Here is an 18,107-nt window from a genome sequence, read left to right on the forward strand (position 1 = left end):
TAGTTTTAGAAAAATCTATAACAACAATAATACAATTATAACATCATTTTAGTCATTCAACATAAATAACGAGTTTTATTATTCTCATAGGTCAACTGTAGATAATTGGATTTCTTGTTGCTTAGTTACTTCTGTCTTAAAAAGGTCATTAATTACAAAAATAAACCAAAACCAAGCTGAGAAATTACTGCCTACCAAAAAATATTCCTAAACTGATGCTCTACTCTCAGATGTTGTATTCAGTAATGACCACCAGTATTTGTGGTTTGGCTGAAAGTACCCTAGATTATAAGCAGAAAATGTAGCCTTTTCTTTTCTTGTGAAAACCTCCAAGACTGGTGAACTAATTTGCACTCTGCAAAGTGTTATTTGAAAATGCAAGATATTCTGCTACAGATGGGGGAGTTTAATTTCACCCACGTTGCTTGTATCTTGGAATCTACAGTCACTGATGACCTTCTTGGGTTAAGGCTGACAGCAGCTCAGCTAAGATAATGGTAGTCAAAAGAGCCTTGCCTGGCAATATTTTGCCAGTATTTATGTGACACTACTTCAGACTTCTTTAGTCCTCTTCCAATTGTACAGTGAATCTAGAAGGTAGTGATTCTGGAGTGAACTGTACAATTCCATTGGGATCACCAAATTTTTGAATCTATAAAGAAACAGAACATGCAAAATCATAAAATTGCAATGGGTCATAACGCTGAGGACTTGTAGAATTGTAACATTTCATTTCTTTTATAATATTTTGATTAAGCTAATCATGCAATATTTATGTTATGTCTTTGACAGGTTAATTGGGACATTTTAGGACCCAATTCAGAGGTAGTTTTACCTGCCCTAAACAGTGACATTGGTGACCCAGTGAATGGATCATTCTATTTTGAAGAAGGAGAAGAAGGTCTGAGAAGCATCAACTTGGAAATTTATCCTCCTGAAGATGTTGAAGTTCAGGAAACCTACATTATTAGGCTGATCGTTTTAAAGGGAGAAATAGAACTAGATCCCAAGGCTGCCAGCATTACACTGATTGTAAATCATATATTTGTTTCTATTTCTGTTAAGCTTTCATGCCCTGAAATAAGTACTTTAATTGCAGAAGATTGTTTAACAATTCAATCGAATGCATATATGTGGGTAGCTTTGAGGACTCGTATTGCAAAAAAGGAGACATATCCTAAATCAAAAAATTCCTGTCAACATATTGAGAAGCTGGCACTTCATCCAGTTTTTCTGATCACTGCCTGTGTCACCTAGGGTTAAGTTAGACAGTGGGTTGGATCCAGTGATCCACAAAATGCAAGGATCTTTCCCTCTTTCCCATCCCATGTTAAAAGTAGCTACAAGGACTGGGAGGCTGTAGCGAGAAGGAGAAAGGGAATCCGATGTGTGTGGAACATCCAAAACCACCAGCACTGTTAACAAGTTTCCCTTTCTGTTCTTTTGTACTAATTAGCAACCTCATAAAAATATACTCAGGGAAGTTTGTATACCCCTTTTCCCACGTTCCATTAAGCCAATGACAATTTATATTGAGGAAATGGCTTGGGAAGAAAGGGTTGAACATCTTTTTCTAGCTAATTCTGTTACCTTTAAAGAAACTGTAAAGGGCTGCTAGTTAGTTTTTCTTTTAAAAATAATGTTGGGAGTTCCTAATCATGGCTTGCCAATATCACATGTAATTTGATCCTTAAGCCAAATTACGTGTGAGCCTAATCATGGCTTGCCCTTAAGTGTTCTTTTTCTACTGCTGCTTTCATCCTGAACAAGAGAGAATACACATGAAGTGGCCTTTTACTGAACAGACCACTGGTATATCGAGCTCAGTATTGTCTACTCTGACAGGCAGCAGCTTTCCAAGGACTTGGGTACAGGTAATTGCTTTGAGACAGTTGAAGTACTGCTCAGCTTACTTTGTGTTTATTTTATTTTAACCAAATCTACCAAAATATTGCTAGGCTTAGAGGTATACAGTTCATCTGCTGTCTCTTCCAGGGCTCTGTTATTTTATTTTGCCATATTGCAAAATGCTTTGAAGCTCCCTTTACTTTCACATGCAATTTTTCCATGGGGCATGGGGCAGAGGGAGGCAAACAAAAGTCAACTGTCCCTTTGAGAATGCAAACCTAGTTGCATTGTTCTTAATTTCGTGGTGAACATGAAGTCAGAAGTTTCCGCTTAAATTGTTTTAATTAAAAATCTAATAAATAAATATTTTTCCTTATCTTACAAAGTAGGGAAACCAGTTATGGCCCATTGCAATTTTATGATTTTGCATCTTCTGTTTCTTTATAGATTCAAAAATTTGGTGATCCCAATGGAATTGTACAGTTCACTCCAGAATCATTACTCCCAAAATACTATGAAGAGCCATCAGAATCAGATGGGCCACTGAAAATTGTGCTTTTCATAACACGAATTCAAGGCACCACAGGGAACATTACGGTAATTTTTCTTTGGTTCTTAGCTGCTCAATCACAACATTGCAATCTCAGTTCTTTGGCAGCTCATTTATCATCATATCATTCCAACTACAAGGTAATTAGGGTTACTCATTATTATTATTTTTACATTATTCTACAATTTGGAAGGAGATGAGTCACATGAACCAGCACAGAAGTCAGAGCTAGAATAGAAAGCATATGGAGAATTGAGCTGTCCTTCAGAAAAAATGTATTTATTTATAGCTAACCATTGCTGACTTGGTTAAGGGCCTAGGCCTTATACTGGATCCAGCATTACTGGATTCAGTATATTAATGCAGTCACACACACACAACCCGCCCCCCCCCACACACACACACTTTAACTTAGTTTAGCCTGAAAAATGGCCCTTTGCCTTGACTCGGCAGATTTGGCCATGCCATATGACACCAAGATTAACATGAGTCTCCCCTCGAAGTCAATTTGGAGATTCCAGTTGGTGCAGAAAGCCGCAGCTATTATCAAAAGCTTGGTGGAGCATTCATTTTATACCCTTTCTGCAATCACTACACTAGCTAGCCATCAGTTATCAAGTTCAGTTCTAGGTATAAGCTATTGTATTCAAAGCCCTTCATGGTCTTGGTCCTTCATATCTGCAGGACTGCCTATCCCCCTATGTTCTGCCATGACAACTTTGCTTCTCTGATCAGGGCCTTCTTCAGGTGTTGCCCTACAAATGGGCAAGATTAACACCTGCCAGACAAGTGGATTCTCTGAAGTTTATTTTCTGTATCAGCACCCACCTTGTAGGACAGCCTGCCTTAAGATGCATCTGTCATTCCACAAACTATGTAAAACAGAATTGCTCAGGAAGGCATTATTATAAGGGCTATTATATAATGGGATGGTTCAGATGTTTTAATAACTGTGTATAGTATATCTGTTTGTGTATCTGTGTCTATCTGTTTGTTGTGTGTATTATCCTACTAACACTACATTGCTTTCTACTTATGTAATGCCATTTTCTGCATTGGTTAATATATTATGTCTAATATATGCTTTCAAATTTCTGCAATCCTAGTCTTATTCTTGCTTATTAGATGTCTCATCCTATCGACTTCATTGATTTACATTGTGTAATCTACCTTGAAACTCAATGAGAAAGGCAAACAATTTTATTTTTTAATTTTTTATAGTACACTGAGACTCAAGGCAGATTATACAGTGTAAGTCAATACAATCAACAGCTGGGACATTCAGTAAACAATACAATGGGCTATGGATCACAGAAATATGAAAACAAGCATAATTCCAAATACAGAGATGAAGTATTCCTGAAATAAAACATAAGTAATTTTACATGACATATAAATACTTAGTGGAGAATTTACTTTCAGTTTAAAATGAGGTATTTGCTGTATATAAAATATATGTGAACATTTTGCATGGTTTTGAATATACTGGTTTAAGATTTTGACTTATTTTAGGTTCGCTGGGAACTGAGTAGTGATTCTGATACTACAGATGATTTCCTCATAACCAATGGTTCTGTCATCATTCTTGATCAGCAGAGGACATCTGAAATTGTTATTTCCTTATTGCCTGATGATGTTCCTGAAATAGATGAGGATTATGTGGTACAGCTGACTTCAGTGGAAGGAGGAGCGGATGTAGATTGGGAGAAAAGTACTTCTAGATTCACTGTATTTGCAAATGATGAGCCTCATGGAGTATTTGCCTTGTATTCTGAAAAGCAATCAGTATTGGTAGAGGAAGACCTCAGCCGACACATCCAGATTAATGTAACGCGGTCTGGTGGGACTTTTGCAGATGTGATTGTGGAGTATCAGATCTCCTCCTCCAGTCAAGAACAGTTAATCACCCCTGCCAATACAGTAGGACATCTGGTAGTTAAAGAAGGTTCTAGTTATGGAGTGAAGACAGTGCCAATATGTCCCCAGGTCTGTAACTACTTGTCACATTGCAAGAACATTATTTTGATTGATCCCTACACTTTTAGAGATGGAGTAGCATAGGCAACATAGAATCTTTTGTGAACAATATCTGTTATCAAATGTGGTTTCAACCTTAGAAATTCAGACATTTCATTCTGGAAGAAGGGGAACTTAAATATGTGCAAGACTGGGTATCTGTATGTGTGCCAGAATAGAAAATCTCTTTTGCTTCCAGTGAAGTCATTTAGGCTGCAATGACTTGAGAAGCAATCTCTTCATTATTTGTTTTTGATGGGCAAAAGGTTCTCCTGAAGGAAACTGGCACTATTAAGCTCTTTACCTGTGATTACTAGATCAATTCTGTAAAATCACAGACTCTTGCTAAAGTGTAGTCTCTTAAATTCCAAAGTCAGCAAATAGATTTTTTAAAAAAATAAAATATTCTGGAAAGAATAAACAAAGTTTTAAAAATATGATAAAGTGAATCAGGAGAAAAATTGTTTAAGTCAGGTAAAAAGGGTAAAAATCACAAATCTCTCAATCATTTGCAATATTTTTAGGAAATCTTATCAATATCCTTTGGACTACTTTCTGTAAATTAAAACATACCTGAAGGCAAAATTCACTCTCTCCTGGTTGTTATCATAATATGAACATTCTTATCAGTAACTTTTTAACGAAAAGGTTTGTAAAACTGTGTTTTAAAACTGGCCCTTGCTGAATTAGAACTATACAGATTTGCTGATTTGAATGCCTTATTCGTGTCATTTGCTAGTCGAGGACAGTCATATAAGTGATTTCTTTTCAAGGTATTTCTCTTCCTGGGCTTGAATTTCACTCTGGAATTGAACAATGTAAGCTTGTTTAATGTCCATGCCAATACTGTGCCTAAAATACTACAGACAGCAATTTCAGTCTCTCTTCCAGTTCCCAGGGAAGCTGCCAATTCTCAGGTAAGGAGCCTTGTTGCACTGTAATATGTATTCCAGCAGAGGGCAGAGTAAACCTGCAAATCTGAGTACATAGATTATACTAAAATTAATGTGATGATATTTCATAGATGTTGAAACATTTGAATTATTTAGTTATAAATATACTAACTTGTAAAATTGGAGGGAAATACTTGTTTAATGTTTGTTTGCTGTTGAGGTAGGATATGCCATATAGGTCAACCAGAATTGCAGATTCTGTCATGGCTCATATGCTATTATGTTCTGTTTTCAAAAGTAGAATTCTGGTAGTTTTTTTCAAAAATATAATGTGCTTTTTATTACACACTTCAAAATATTTCAACTACTTCACTGGTTTTTTTTTATTAGATATCATTAGATTATATAAGAGCGGACCTCCCCCCCCCCCCAAATGTTTTATTTTTCTGCTTCTGCATGTAGCTCTATGGGTTCATAATTTTGCATTAATAAAGGAATTATGCAATGAGAATGTCAGTGTCCTGGATATTCTTGCTATAACACTTGGAATTTGGGGGTTTATATTTGTAATACAAGTAATGTCTGATATATAGTCTATATATGATAACTTGATAAACACAAATTTAAATTTATTGTAAATATTACATAGCTGTTGCCAGTATAATAACACACCTGAACATGTAAAACTGCACTTTTTTTAGCAGTCATTTCTTTCTTTCTTTTTTTTCTTTTGGTAGGTTGCCTTTGATTCTCTTCTGTTACGAGTTAGAAATATCACAACAGGCGTAACTCAAGCTCTGATAATTCGGGAAGGAGTATATGGCTCAGTCACAGTAATCTGGACTTCTGGATATCCACCTGGCACTCTTCCAGAGTTCCTTCTTCCAGGCAACATTACACCAGCATCTGGTGAGAGCTTTTATTTTGCCCTTGCATAGAGGGACAATCTGACACAATAGGAAATGGCTTTTCTTGGGGACAGTAGGGAAAAACTTTCCTCTAGAGAGATTCCCACAGTTGCATAGAATTGCATCCATATAGACTTTGCATGAGGCAGGTGCCTAGGGCAATACACAACACACCATTTTTGGATGGAAATAGGACACCACTTTGTTGATTACAGCCATCCGAGCATTGGCACAGCATATGTTAGCGGTCAGAACCACCCCCATAATATTAGAAGGCTTATGGTAATGATGGTTGTTGGGGATTTTCCAGGCTGTATTGCCGTGGTCTTGGCATTGTAGTTCCTGACGTTTCGCCAGCAGCTGTGACTGGCATCTTCAGAGGTGTAGCACCGAAAGACAGGGATCTCTCAGTGTCAAACTGTGGAGGAGATGTTTGCAGGTGATTTATATCTACTCAGAAAGGTGGGTTGGGTTATGTCATCCTGTAAGGGTTTCCCAGGGTGTGGAATGCTAATGGAGTGCTAATGCTTCACTGTATCCTGAGGAGGTTCTTTTGCAGGTTCTTATGGTAATGGAGGTTTTGGAGGTTCTTATGGTAATGGTTATACCATAAACCTCTTCTCTAAATGTGCTTCCAGCACTAAACTACTGTCCAAGCCGGCAGAAAACATGGAAGCTGCTGCCCAGGCAGATTCCGCCCAGGAGCTGGAACATGCAAACATGGGGAGAAACAGGCAAGGCCAGCTCGACCCTCTCCCTGGCCCCGGAAGTGAGCTAAGGATCCTGATACGATAGGGCCTTCCCAGAGTTCCTGAATTAATCAATGCATCCCACCCCAGTGATCTCATTTTCCTATTCTTAAGTGATTTAGAGACTGATCGCCTTACTCATCCACTTCATGGGTTGTGAATCATAATTTGATAACTTTAGTTCCACCCGGGAAGACTTAATCAAACCTTCCTAATTCTTTGTTACACCCCAGAGATGGTTTACCAACTTACTGTCCCACTTGGAACAATTTGCCAGCTCTTTGTCTCGCCCCAAAGACAACTTCGCAATCCTTTGTCCTGCCCCGGGACCAACCACTCAAGCTTTTGTTTTGGGGGTAGAAGATGCAATCTTGCCCCAAGGTAGGATCCATGGTATAAGATAGGCTGTCGCTCAGTCTCAGACTGTGTGCATGCTTGGATCCAGCATTCCACCCTCGAACTCTGTTCAAGCCCTTCCACCTTGAAGCACCGGCTGCTTATCGCTCCTCTTCTCGCTCTCTCTCAGGCATATGGATGGTACCTATTCCCCAACTTTTACTCTCTTTTCTAGTTAGCCTTGAATGCATGTTATGTGTTGCGTGCTACTGATTTTTTTTTTATTTTCATAGAATCATAGAATCATAGAGTTGGAAGGGGCCATACAGACAATCTAGTCCAACCCCCTGCCCAGTGCAGGATCAGCCTAAAGCATCTCTGACAAGTATTCATCCAGCCTCTTCTTGAAAACTGCCAGTGATGGGGAGCTCACCACCTCCCTAGGCAGCTGATTCCACTTTTAAACTACTCTGACCATGAAAAAGTTTTTCCTAATATCCAGCCGGAACCTTTGTGCATGTAATTTAAGCCCATTGCTTCGGGTCCTACCCTCTGCTGTCAACTGGAACAGCTCCTTCCCCTCCTCCAAATGACAGCCTTTCAGATATTTAAAGAGAGCAATCATGTCCCCCCTCAACCTCCTCTTCTCCAAACTAAACATTCCCAAGGCCCTCAGCCTTTCCTCGTAGGGCTCAGTCTCCAGACCCCTGATCATTCTTGTCGCTCTCCTCTGCACCCTCTCGATTTTGTCCACATCCTTTTTGAAGTGAGGCCTCCAGAACTGCACACAATACTCCAGGTACTCCAATACTCCTGACCAAGGCAGTATAGAGAGGGGCTATGACCTCCTGTGATTTCGATGCTATGGCCCCTTTGATACAACCCAGGATTGAATTAGCCTTTTTTGCCACCGCATCACAGTGACTGCTCATATTCAGTTAATAATACTTCCTTTAAAACAGTAGGTGAATCAAACAAAATTTTAACAAGACAAGAAGAATCCTACAGCGTCCTGGCACACAACTCCTAGATAGAGGTGGGCACGATCCCAAAAAAATTACCGATCAAGCTAATCGTGGATCTGCGCCAGCGACGACCCCAAATCACCGATCCACACCGATCATCTCCTGTTTCCGATCTGTGGATCGGATCGGGGAGGCCAAAGCGGAGGGGCGCCCCGCTGTTCCCAGCTTTGTGGGAAGGTGGGGTTTGGACGGGATTTGCCAGCATACATAGTATTAGCCCATTTCGTGAATGGATCACTTCTTCAGCAGGCACATGTAGTTAGATCCCTGTGGAACAGTTTCGCATACTCTCTCAGTGAAGCCGCCAATTAGTCACAGACGCAAATCCCGTCCTGTGGCTGATGAGGTGGCTGAATTTGCTGACTTGGCGTTGGACCCCTTCAGCTCTTTCCAGCCTCTTTTCTTCAATTGCAGCTTGATGTTATTGGACATTTTCGCCCTTTAAATGTTTTTGCTGTGGACGGTATCCCTTGTAAACCGTTCCATGGCTGCCTAATTGAATGGTAGTGCCAGTGTGCACCCTTGTATATTTGTAATTGAGTGTTGCTGCCTTTAGGTTGTATAATTCTTAGGAGGTGCCTGCGTGCACCCCCCCTTTACTGTTTTGTGCCAGTGAGCACTTTTGTGATGTATTTACTGGGATGGTTGTTGTAATACTCACATCTTGATTACTTCAGTATTTGGATTATTTTGTATATACACATTATAACTATATTTTTGATAATTTGAGTGTTCTTAATGTGTATTCATTGAGTTTTCACTTCACAGCCCTGGTTTTGTCTGTAATTTTGCTTGTGCTTGCACCGGGGTGGTCCCTATTTTTGCTTTCTGAAATCAGGGCCCGGCAGGACTTGCTATCTTTTCGCCAGGCCTGCAAGACAGAGTTGTTCCGCCAGGCATATGGCTGAGGCTGGGCCTCCACTGGCCTGGAAAAAAGGGGGGAATAAAACCCTCCCTGTGAAGGTTGTCCACCATCTTGTTTTAAATGTGTTGTTTTTAATGAATATGAATTTTTTATTGTATTTTAATTGTATTTTTAATACGTTGGTATCCGCCCTGAGCCCACTTGCGGGGAGGGCGGAATACAAATTTGAAATAAATAATAAATAATACCTGCAACTATAACACAGAGGCATTAAAGCCTTACTGACCACAGACATACTCTTTGTGTGTCCCCGAAGCCCAGAACCTTAGAAGCCCATCGAGGCATTGAGCCTCCCCAACATGTTGGAAAACTCTAGAAATGAGGTGACTGCAGCTGAGTTCCATGTTCCCTGCATTATGAGTCGCTCTCAAGTGCCTAGTACTCCTCCAGGATGGGATGGCTTCTTAAGTCAGATGCCAAGGCCCTGAATCTCTCCTCCTGAAAGCAATATAAAGTACTCTCAGTGTTGTTATCCACACTTGCAACATAGCAAACTGAGAATTAAATGTTATTATGCTAGCAGACTAGAATGAATTTATGCACCAAGTGTGGTACTTGCTCAGTGCGATGACTGCTGGTAACCAACCATACCACTGATTGTTGCATCAAACATACCTTTGTATGCCTGAACACATCCTGCCAGGTGTTGACTGCAACCAGTATGGGAAAGAACTCTAGGAACATCAGGTCCCTGCTTATATCTACCCCCAGCCAAGTGGCAGACCACCGTTGAACATATATCCTCGCATCAAAGTGCACACTGCACCCAACCCCCTTAGGTGTCAGAAGTTGGCATTCACATCTGAGGAAAATAGCTCGAAGGGGGTGCTTTTGAAGACTGATGAATGCACACCCAAATCTGCAGGTCCACTTTCATTCACTTGGTGAACTCTGTCTCCCCCAACGACACCAGGCTACTTTGTGGGGCACTGGTGGCCCCATGAGTGGTGCTGTTCCAGCCCTCATTCTTGGCAGCCCTTGCAGCTGCCCTTCCCTAAAGGGCTGCTGAGATCCAGAATTGCATGGGCAGGAGGACTGGCGATGAGACATGTAGCAGCTTTCACAGCCCAGAAAATCCACAACAACCATTTCACAGACATGTTGCCCAGCACACCCCACAGACCCAAGTCCCACTGTGGGCAGCTTCCCCTGCCTGGACCCCCAGCTGTGAGCCTGCTGTCTGGCTGTCACCAACCATATCTTGTCAGCCAGGTCCCACCTTCTCTCAGTGCAACACCATCTTCCAGAAGTCCTTGATGTACTTGATGGCTGCTGTGCCCCCAGCCAAGGCTCGGGCCTGTAGCTCATTCCCCAGGTGAAGGGATGTTACTCTGTCTCCGGAAAATCTGAGGCCACCACTTTGGCAAATATGGCGTAACTTACCAGCTAGTTATTGAACGTGTGGTCTGCTACACCCTTCCTGCTGTCCTTCTTCATTTTGGCCGAGCAGTCCTCACAAGCCAGAAGACCCATTGCAGTGCGGAGAATCATGGATGCTTGTCCGTCATGTTATTCTCTGGTGTCCCTTCGTTTGGGTCTTCTTCTTGACCAGCAATCTGCTGCGCCGGTTCTGTCTGTCAGAGCGACCAGAGTTGTGAGAGGCACTATGGAGCCAGCTCATTCCAGCCCCTGGTCCCTGGATGAACTCTAGACTGTCCAGCCGTCCAGCAACACTACAGCCACCACAACCAAGAAGACAGTGGCACCACCATCATCAGGACAGGCAGTGAGATGAACCAAGATGCCCCAGAGCAGTGCTATCATCTAGTCTTCTTGGGAGCCATCCACAGCCAGGGCCTGCACTTCACCTAGAAGGAGAAGATAGCAGCTACCCATCCCATTCAGGGACCCAGCATTGTCCTGGATTCCAGCCTGCTGGTCTGTCCACTAGTCATGGGGCCACTCCATACAGCCAGTTGAACCCTTGTGCCAGATTGCCAGCACTCGTGTCATACCCAAAAGGAGCAAGCTGCCACAGACCCAAAGCTCTGCAGGGCCTGAGAGCCAGTAACTGCCCAAGACAATATCCCCTGCACACAAAGACCAGGGTGTGCACCATGCCCTCTTCCCCGCACACACCACCTCACCACCTTCCAGTATCTGGGGTTGCCACCTCTAGGCTGAGAAATTCCTGGAGGTTTGGGGCAAAGCCTAGGGAGGGCAGAGTCCAGGGAGGCAAGGGACCTCAGTGGGGTGTAATGCCAAATTATCCACCTACCGATACAGCCATTTTCTTCAGGGGAACTAATCAGTTGTAATTCTGGGAGACCTCCAGCCACTACCTGGAAGTTGGAGGAAAAGACAACGGGCAACCCCGGAACACAAACCGAGAGGAAGCGACAAGACCAGGGATACTCAAAGCATAGAATTAATTTTGTATATTTTTTCAATTTTTAAAGTGCAAAGTGCAAAAGTGCTATTGTGAATAAATACATAATTAATCATAAAGTATAAATACACAAATACAAAAATACAAAGTCCATTCGTTTTGAAACTTGGAATTATCAATCTTCACTGTCCGGAATAATTCAGATTTTTAAAATGCAAAATGCCAATAATGGTGAAGGGAGCCGGTAGATAGGGAGTTGTGCAAGATGTTGTTCATTCACAGTCCAAGAACTTGAATAAATATCTAAAAAACGCCGACGGGTATGTGCAGGCAATTGTTATTAACCCGTTTCGTGAGTAAAAAACTCACTTCATCCTGGGCATAAAGCAATTCAAAACGGACATACTGTGAAAGTGGAAAGTAACAATAAGCGAATTGCAAATATATATGTACACACCATTCTACAATAAAAACATTAATTGGGATTATACTCACAGTACATTACAGGCACAGAACACACTCTCCTACCGCTTGCAAAAGGATGGTATTCACGGACTAATGACAAATGAAAAGGACTACTGTATTATACCACTGAATGGGGCCGGGCTAATTAGTGGTCCATTGGAGCCAATTAAAGCTGGAGGGAGGTCCGGCAGGAACGCGAAAACTTACAGTAAGGGATCATAAAAAGCAGGAGAAAATAATCTCTAAGTTTAATCCATGTGGTGACAAAGAATTTAGTTGGAAAATCCACTTGGATTCCAATTGCATTAATAATTTTCCTGCGTCCAAAGTGTGTGGGCAATCCAGATGTTCGATCACCGAGACCTTAAAATCATTATGAAGATGTTTATGCTCATGGAAATGATTAACCAAAGGCGCCTCTGACACTCTGTTCTTAATTCTTGATATGTGCTCCTGGATTCTCGTCCTTAAAGGGCGCGTGGTGCTCCCTATGTACAGCAAGGGGCACTTGCATTGAATAATGTATACCACATTTGCTGACTTACAATTGGAAAACCTGTTCCTATGAAAGGAATGATTTGGTAAAATTTGATCAAGCCTAACCATCAGACTACATACATTACATGTGCCACATGCAAAATGGCCCTTCGGCACATTTGTGGGAGGGGGGCTGCTGGAGAATTCTGATCTAATCAAGATATCCCTTATTGACCTCGTGCGTCTGTAACCAACTGACAGTCCGGATTCACAACCACGAACCCCGCTTATAATATGCCAGTGTTGCCTAATGATGGAAGTAATTTTTGGGGCCAGGGGGGTATATTCCAAACCCCATTTAATTCTGTTGTCCGGCCTCCTTTGTCTAGGGGTCAATAAGGCAGCCTGATCTGTTGTGTCCGATCATTCTTTGGCCTGCTCAATGACTTGGGTCGGGTACCCCCTCACTGCAAAGTTATCACCCAACTCCTGGCCACAAGACCTGTAAAAATACGGGTTTGTGGAATTCCGTTTCAACCGCAGAAATTGACCCAAGGGAATATTGTCCCTTAGGCTCCTCGGGTGAAAGGACCGATAATGTAGATAGGAGCAACGATCTGTCTGCTTCCTAAAGGGGCGCACCGCCAGTCTGTTGTCTACCTCCCGATAAATGGTAACGTCTAAATAGTCTAGGCTGCTGTTACTACCGGTTCAGGTAAATTGAATATCTGGATGTAAAGAGTTAAACCAGTTACCGAGCTCCTCTGCAATGCCCTCATGCTTTAACAGGATAATGACATCATCTATGTACCGCCTATACAAGAGGATTAAATCCTTAAAGGGGTTCACCGCATTGTTAAATATACACTTGTTCTCCAAGGCGGACATAAAAATGTTCGTGATGCTGGGAGCGGCCGCGCATCCCATGGCTACCCCCCTCAACTGGAAATAGTAACAATAATTAAATCTGAAATAATTCTTCTCCAATATAATGTCCAATATATTGAGGAGAAAGGGAGGGCAGAGTCCAGGGAGGCGAGGAACCTCAGTGGGGTGTAATGCCAAATTATCCACCTACCGATACAGCCATTTTCTTCAGGGGAACTAATCAGTTGTAATTCTGGGAGACCTCCAGCCACTACCTGGAAGTTGGCAACTCTACCTGTGGTAGGAGCAAGGTGATCCAACCTGCTCCCCCACCCCCCACTGCACCAGTGCCAAGAAAGTGCTGCAAGAAGCAACAATCTGGCAATCCTACCACTGGTGAGTCACATGAGATGGTCATCATGAGGCAGGCATTGGAGGAACAGGTAGCCCTCACATGTTCGATCCTGGGGCAGCTCAACCTCCAGGGAAAAAACAGGGTCACACCCACTAAGGCCTGTCAGCCCCCCATCCCACCCCTGCATGGCAGCCAGAGGCAACCCATGCAAGCCAAGTGCACAGTAAGTGCAAGCCCATTTGGCCTCTTCTGTAGGAATCATGGCACTGAAGGGGAAAAGAGCAGCAGCAGCTGGAAAGCCAGGCAGCTCCACACCCATCCCCCCGGTACCACCATGGAGTCAAGCACCAACCCACCAGTCTCAGGCTAGCACTGCTGCGCCTCTGGAGGAATGAGGCCACGGCAGCATGGAGTGGGCTGTCCAGAGGCAGTGATTACTCCTCCCCATCAGTAAGTGCGAGGCCACCCATCAACGAGCAGGACCACAGCACCACTGAGCACATGATGAGGAATCTATATGAGGGCCAAAAGCTCCTTTGGCCCCTTCCGAACTACAGGGAGATGAGTAGTGGCCCACTTATCCTCCAGGTATGCTGCCATGCCACTGGAAAGGCAAAATGGCAGCAGTGTGAAAGCTAAGCTGCTCCGCATACCCCAGGGTGCAGGACGGCTGGAGCAGCCAAGTGCACCCCACCAGCAAGCATGAGGCTGCCTATGAGTGAGCAGGGCTGCCACACTGCTGGGCAGGTGAGGAGGTCATACAGGGGTTGGAGGCCCTTTTCACCCCTTCCAACCCATGAGGAGATGAACAGTAACCCACTCATTCTCCAGGCATGCTGCCATACCATTGGAAAGGCAAAGCCACCACAACACAAAACCCTGTCCCCCGCCCTGTCCCAGAGATGGTAGAGAGATACACTGGGACCTTTTACTTGGAACACATGTGTTTGCTCCTCATTAAGGATTAAATAGATAATTATTTCATCTCTGCCTTGCCCAAATTCCAAATCTTTCTGAAAGTATGTTGACCCCCATTCTTGACCACTTCATTTTTTGTTATGTTGGAAGAAGGTTCTTTCAGCACTGGCATAAAGGAGAATAGTCCTGCCTTCAACACTGAACATTCATCTGTAAAATGATTGTTAAGTAGGGTATAATCTGATCATTCTCAAATTACCCTTCTTTCCTTTTCTGACTTTCTTTTTCTAGGCTCTGCTACCTTTTCTCATGGTGAGCCAAGCAGAGCAATTGTATTTCATGTTACTCCAAATCCAAGTATTCCGGAGGCATTTGCTGTACATCTATCAGAACTTCATAGTAATGTATCTGGTGGGGTTCAGCTGAGGTAAGAAAATTATTGGTTGGTTGTGTGTTGCTCAGCAGCTGTATGCAGACAGTTTAAAAAACTCTTTTGATCTCTTTTAGTTATCTAATCATACTTGTATCCCTTTCTTCATCTTGGGAACTCAGAGCAGCATAGGGTTATGATTGCCAGGTAGAGTCTAGAACATGCAGCTTGGTAGAATCTAACCTGCTTAGGGCAGAATTTATATGTCATGAGTAGTTGTGCAGTTCCTTTCCCCATACTAAATTCTTAGTATGAATTTTGGGTACTGTAGTAAATGGACTGTGATGGACAGGAATAATTCTGCCTGATAATAAAGGTTATACAGGTGGTGGGTTGTGACTGCCCTTAGCTGCTTGTGAATCCTCAAACCTGTGAAGGGATGTTTAAGGTTGGTGGCAGTGTGGAGACAACAATATGTAATCCCTTTTCACACTGCCACCAACTATAAACCTACCTTCACAAGGGATTTCAGGGAACTTAAAGAGTTTATTTTCCCTATATACACTACTACCATTTAATTAAACTTAACACATTTGTCGTGATTAGTGTGTTTGAGGTTTGTGTGTGTCTTATTTCCCTTCAGCCAACAACTTCAAGCCAGCCAGGTTTAACATAGAAACAATAATTTATATTTATAAGATAAAACACGAGTGAATGATTTTAAAACACATCTTTCTATATAAAAGGCAAGCCGTATTGCCTATGACGCATCTCCAAAGGGCACCGCCACCACAGGACAGCCAGGCGAGCCAGCCCGTCACTCCAGAGGGCGCCACTGTCATGGGATGGCCAAGCGAGGTGTGGTGTCCCTCCGGAAGGTGCCGTGGTGGGAGGGCCAACTGTCTTGGGTTTTCTAGGGCCTGTTTTTTTTTTAAAAAAACAGGCTTTGTTGCTAGTAAGATATATTGTGGTTAATGTATCAGAATAAGTGTCAACAGTCAGCAATATCTCTGCTGCTTCTCTTCAGCAGCTTCCAAACCTTTTCTGTTAGTAACTGCGTTAACTGGTCTTTCAACAGACTTTCAACTGTCACTGGCCCAGCATTCTGCCAGCTCTCATTGGCTGTTTTCACAGAAGAGGTGGAGCTGGAATTATTGCTGTCCATCACAAGGACACATCCCACAACTCCCAGATGTTGGGATACTGCCTTTAGCTGTGTTGCAGACCGCAAGGGAAGGGGTTGGGGAGAGAACTCCTTCCGTTTTTCTGCCTCCATTATCACAACAGTGGAGCAGCCAGGAAAATGGGAGGGTGAAGAAATCAAACTGTAGGTTGGTTTATGATTTGCCTAAATTTGTATTCCAATGCAAATAATTACAAACTTTGGTGACATCACTTATCCGTACCTAATAGTATATAGACAGAGACTATCTACTAGTCTCTGGAACCAACTAGACTTTGTCACAGGATCAAATACTCGCATAAAGAATTGTACAAAGACACAATCATGGAGTATGATTTCCCCATTGTCCTTGTCCTACAGCAGTCCAAAACACCACCTGAAATGCTGTTTGGTGTAGGGTACATGAGATCCCCAGGCACAAGATTTCAGGGAACATTTCAGGATACAACGGGAGGCAGGGGATTATGCTCCATGATTGGAAGTCTTGTGCCAGCAGAAACAAAGGTTGGAATCCAAGCCCATGTCTATATCTTAAACGTGTGTGTGTATAATGGAACAATAATTCTAGTAAAATCAACGGATTCTTGTTCAACTTGATAGAAGAAAAGTTCAAGGTATGGATTTTTAATTTTGCACACCAGTCTTGATTTGACTTCAGCTGTTGCAAAAGGTAAAGCTCTGCTATGTGGCTGGAGGAAGATTGTTTTCAGAGAAGTGAAAGTGGTAGTAGAGTAAAACCATCCTTGCTTGTGTTGAACCCATTGTTTTTATTTTTGTCCTTCCCATTTTCACTGGGCACGTTTTTCTTCCACAGATGGCTTTTTTTTCCAAATTCAACTTGTACATATTTGTTTCTTGTTGTAGATTAGGCTTCACTGTTGCTGAAATTGAGCCAATGGGAATCTTCCAGTTTGCTCCTAACTCAAGGCATATTTTGGTACAGGAAGATGTTCAAGTGGTCAGATTATATGTACAAAGACTGTTTGGTTACCAAAGCAACTTCACCAAATTATTCTATCAGACAATTGCAGGAAGTGCCAAACCACTAGAAGACTTTGAGTCTGTTTATAATGGAGAGCTTGTTTTTGGCCTCTTTCAAACTGAGGCCATGTTTGAAATCTTGATAATTGATGACAGCATATCAGAAGAAGATGAAATATTTTTTGTGAACTTAACGTCTGTGGAAGTTTTACCTACACAGGAATTAGACTTGATGTGGAATCCACGTCTGAACCCAGAACTTAGTGTTGCATCAATTGTCCTATTGGCCAACGATATCCATCATGGAATCTTGAGCATTGGGCCATCTGTTATTTACACTGAAGAAGATACCAATAATAGCATGCCAAACACAGTTTTGATTCATATCAAAAGGACTCGGGGGGTTGTGGGCAATGTCTCAGTAGCCGTTAAAACATTTGGTGGAATAAGTGCTCAAAGTGGGATAGATACATTCTCTTTTGAAACAGTTTCTTGGGTTTCCAACCTGACCTGGGCGACTGAAGGGGTGGATTTTGAAGAGCTGGCTTTTTCTGTGATGTTGCTGGATGGAGAAGGAGAAAGCCTAGTGTCTGTCAGAATTCTTGATGATGATGAACCTGAAGGACAGGAATTCTTTTATGTTGTCCTCTCTGACCCCGAAGGTGGAGCGCTGATTTCGCAAGACAGTGATGAATATGGGTTTGCAGGCTTTGCCACCATAGTTATCAAAGGTAATACTTTTTTTCCCCCATTCAGTAAATAATTAAATACTGTTGGGTAAGGTTGTTATTGTTTATTTAACAGCACTGTCATTGTACTTGGCATTTTTCCTATGCCGAAATCCACTCCTGTAGTAAATTACAGTGCACAGATTCTTTTATGATATTGATAACCATGTACACTGCTGGGTTA

General features: G+C 42.4%; 1 protein-coding gene across 1 annotated transcript in view; it reads left to right on the forward strand.

The window, feature by feature from the left end:
• The window catches only part of ADGRV1 (adhesion G protein-coupled receptor V1), a 428,595-nt gene that overhangs the window by 185,063 nt on the left and 225,425 nt on the right, over positions 1–18,107 (forward strand). Inside the window, exons 68-74 of the mRNA XM_054987564.1 lie at positions 793–1,032; positions 2,296–2,445; positions 3,911–4,384; positions 5,188–5,331; positions 6,045–6,216; positions 14,953–15,088; positions 17,079–17,926. Coding sequence (XP_054843539.1) covers positions 793–1,032; positions 2,296–2,445; positions 3,911–4,384; positions 5,188–5,331; positions 6,045–6,216; positions 14,953–15,088; positions 17,079–17,926 — 2,164 coding nt within the window. The remainder of the gene's footprint in view (positions 1–792; positions 1,033–2,295; positions 2,446–3,910; positions 4,385–5,187; positions 5,332–6,044; positions 6,217–14,952; positions 15,089–17,078; positions 17,927–18,107) is intronic.

This window comes from Eublepharis macularius, chromosome 8 (genome assembly GCF_028583425.1).
Source record: "Eublepharis macularius isolate TG4126 chromosome 8, MPM_Emac_v1.0, whole genome shotgun sequence".
NCBI classification, from domain to species: Eukaryota; Metazoa; Chordata; class Lepidosauria; order Squamata; family Eublepharidae; genus Eublepharis; species Eublepharis macularius.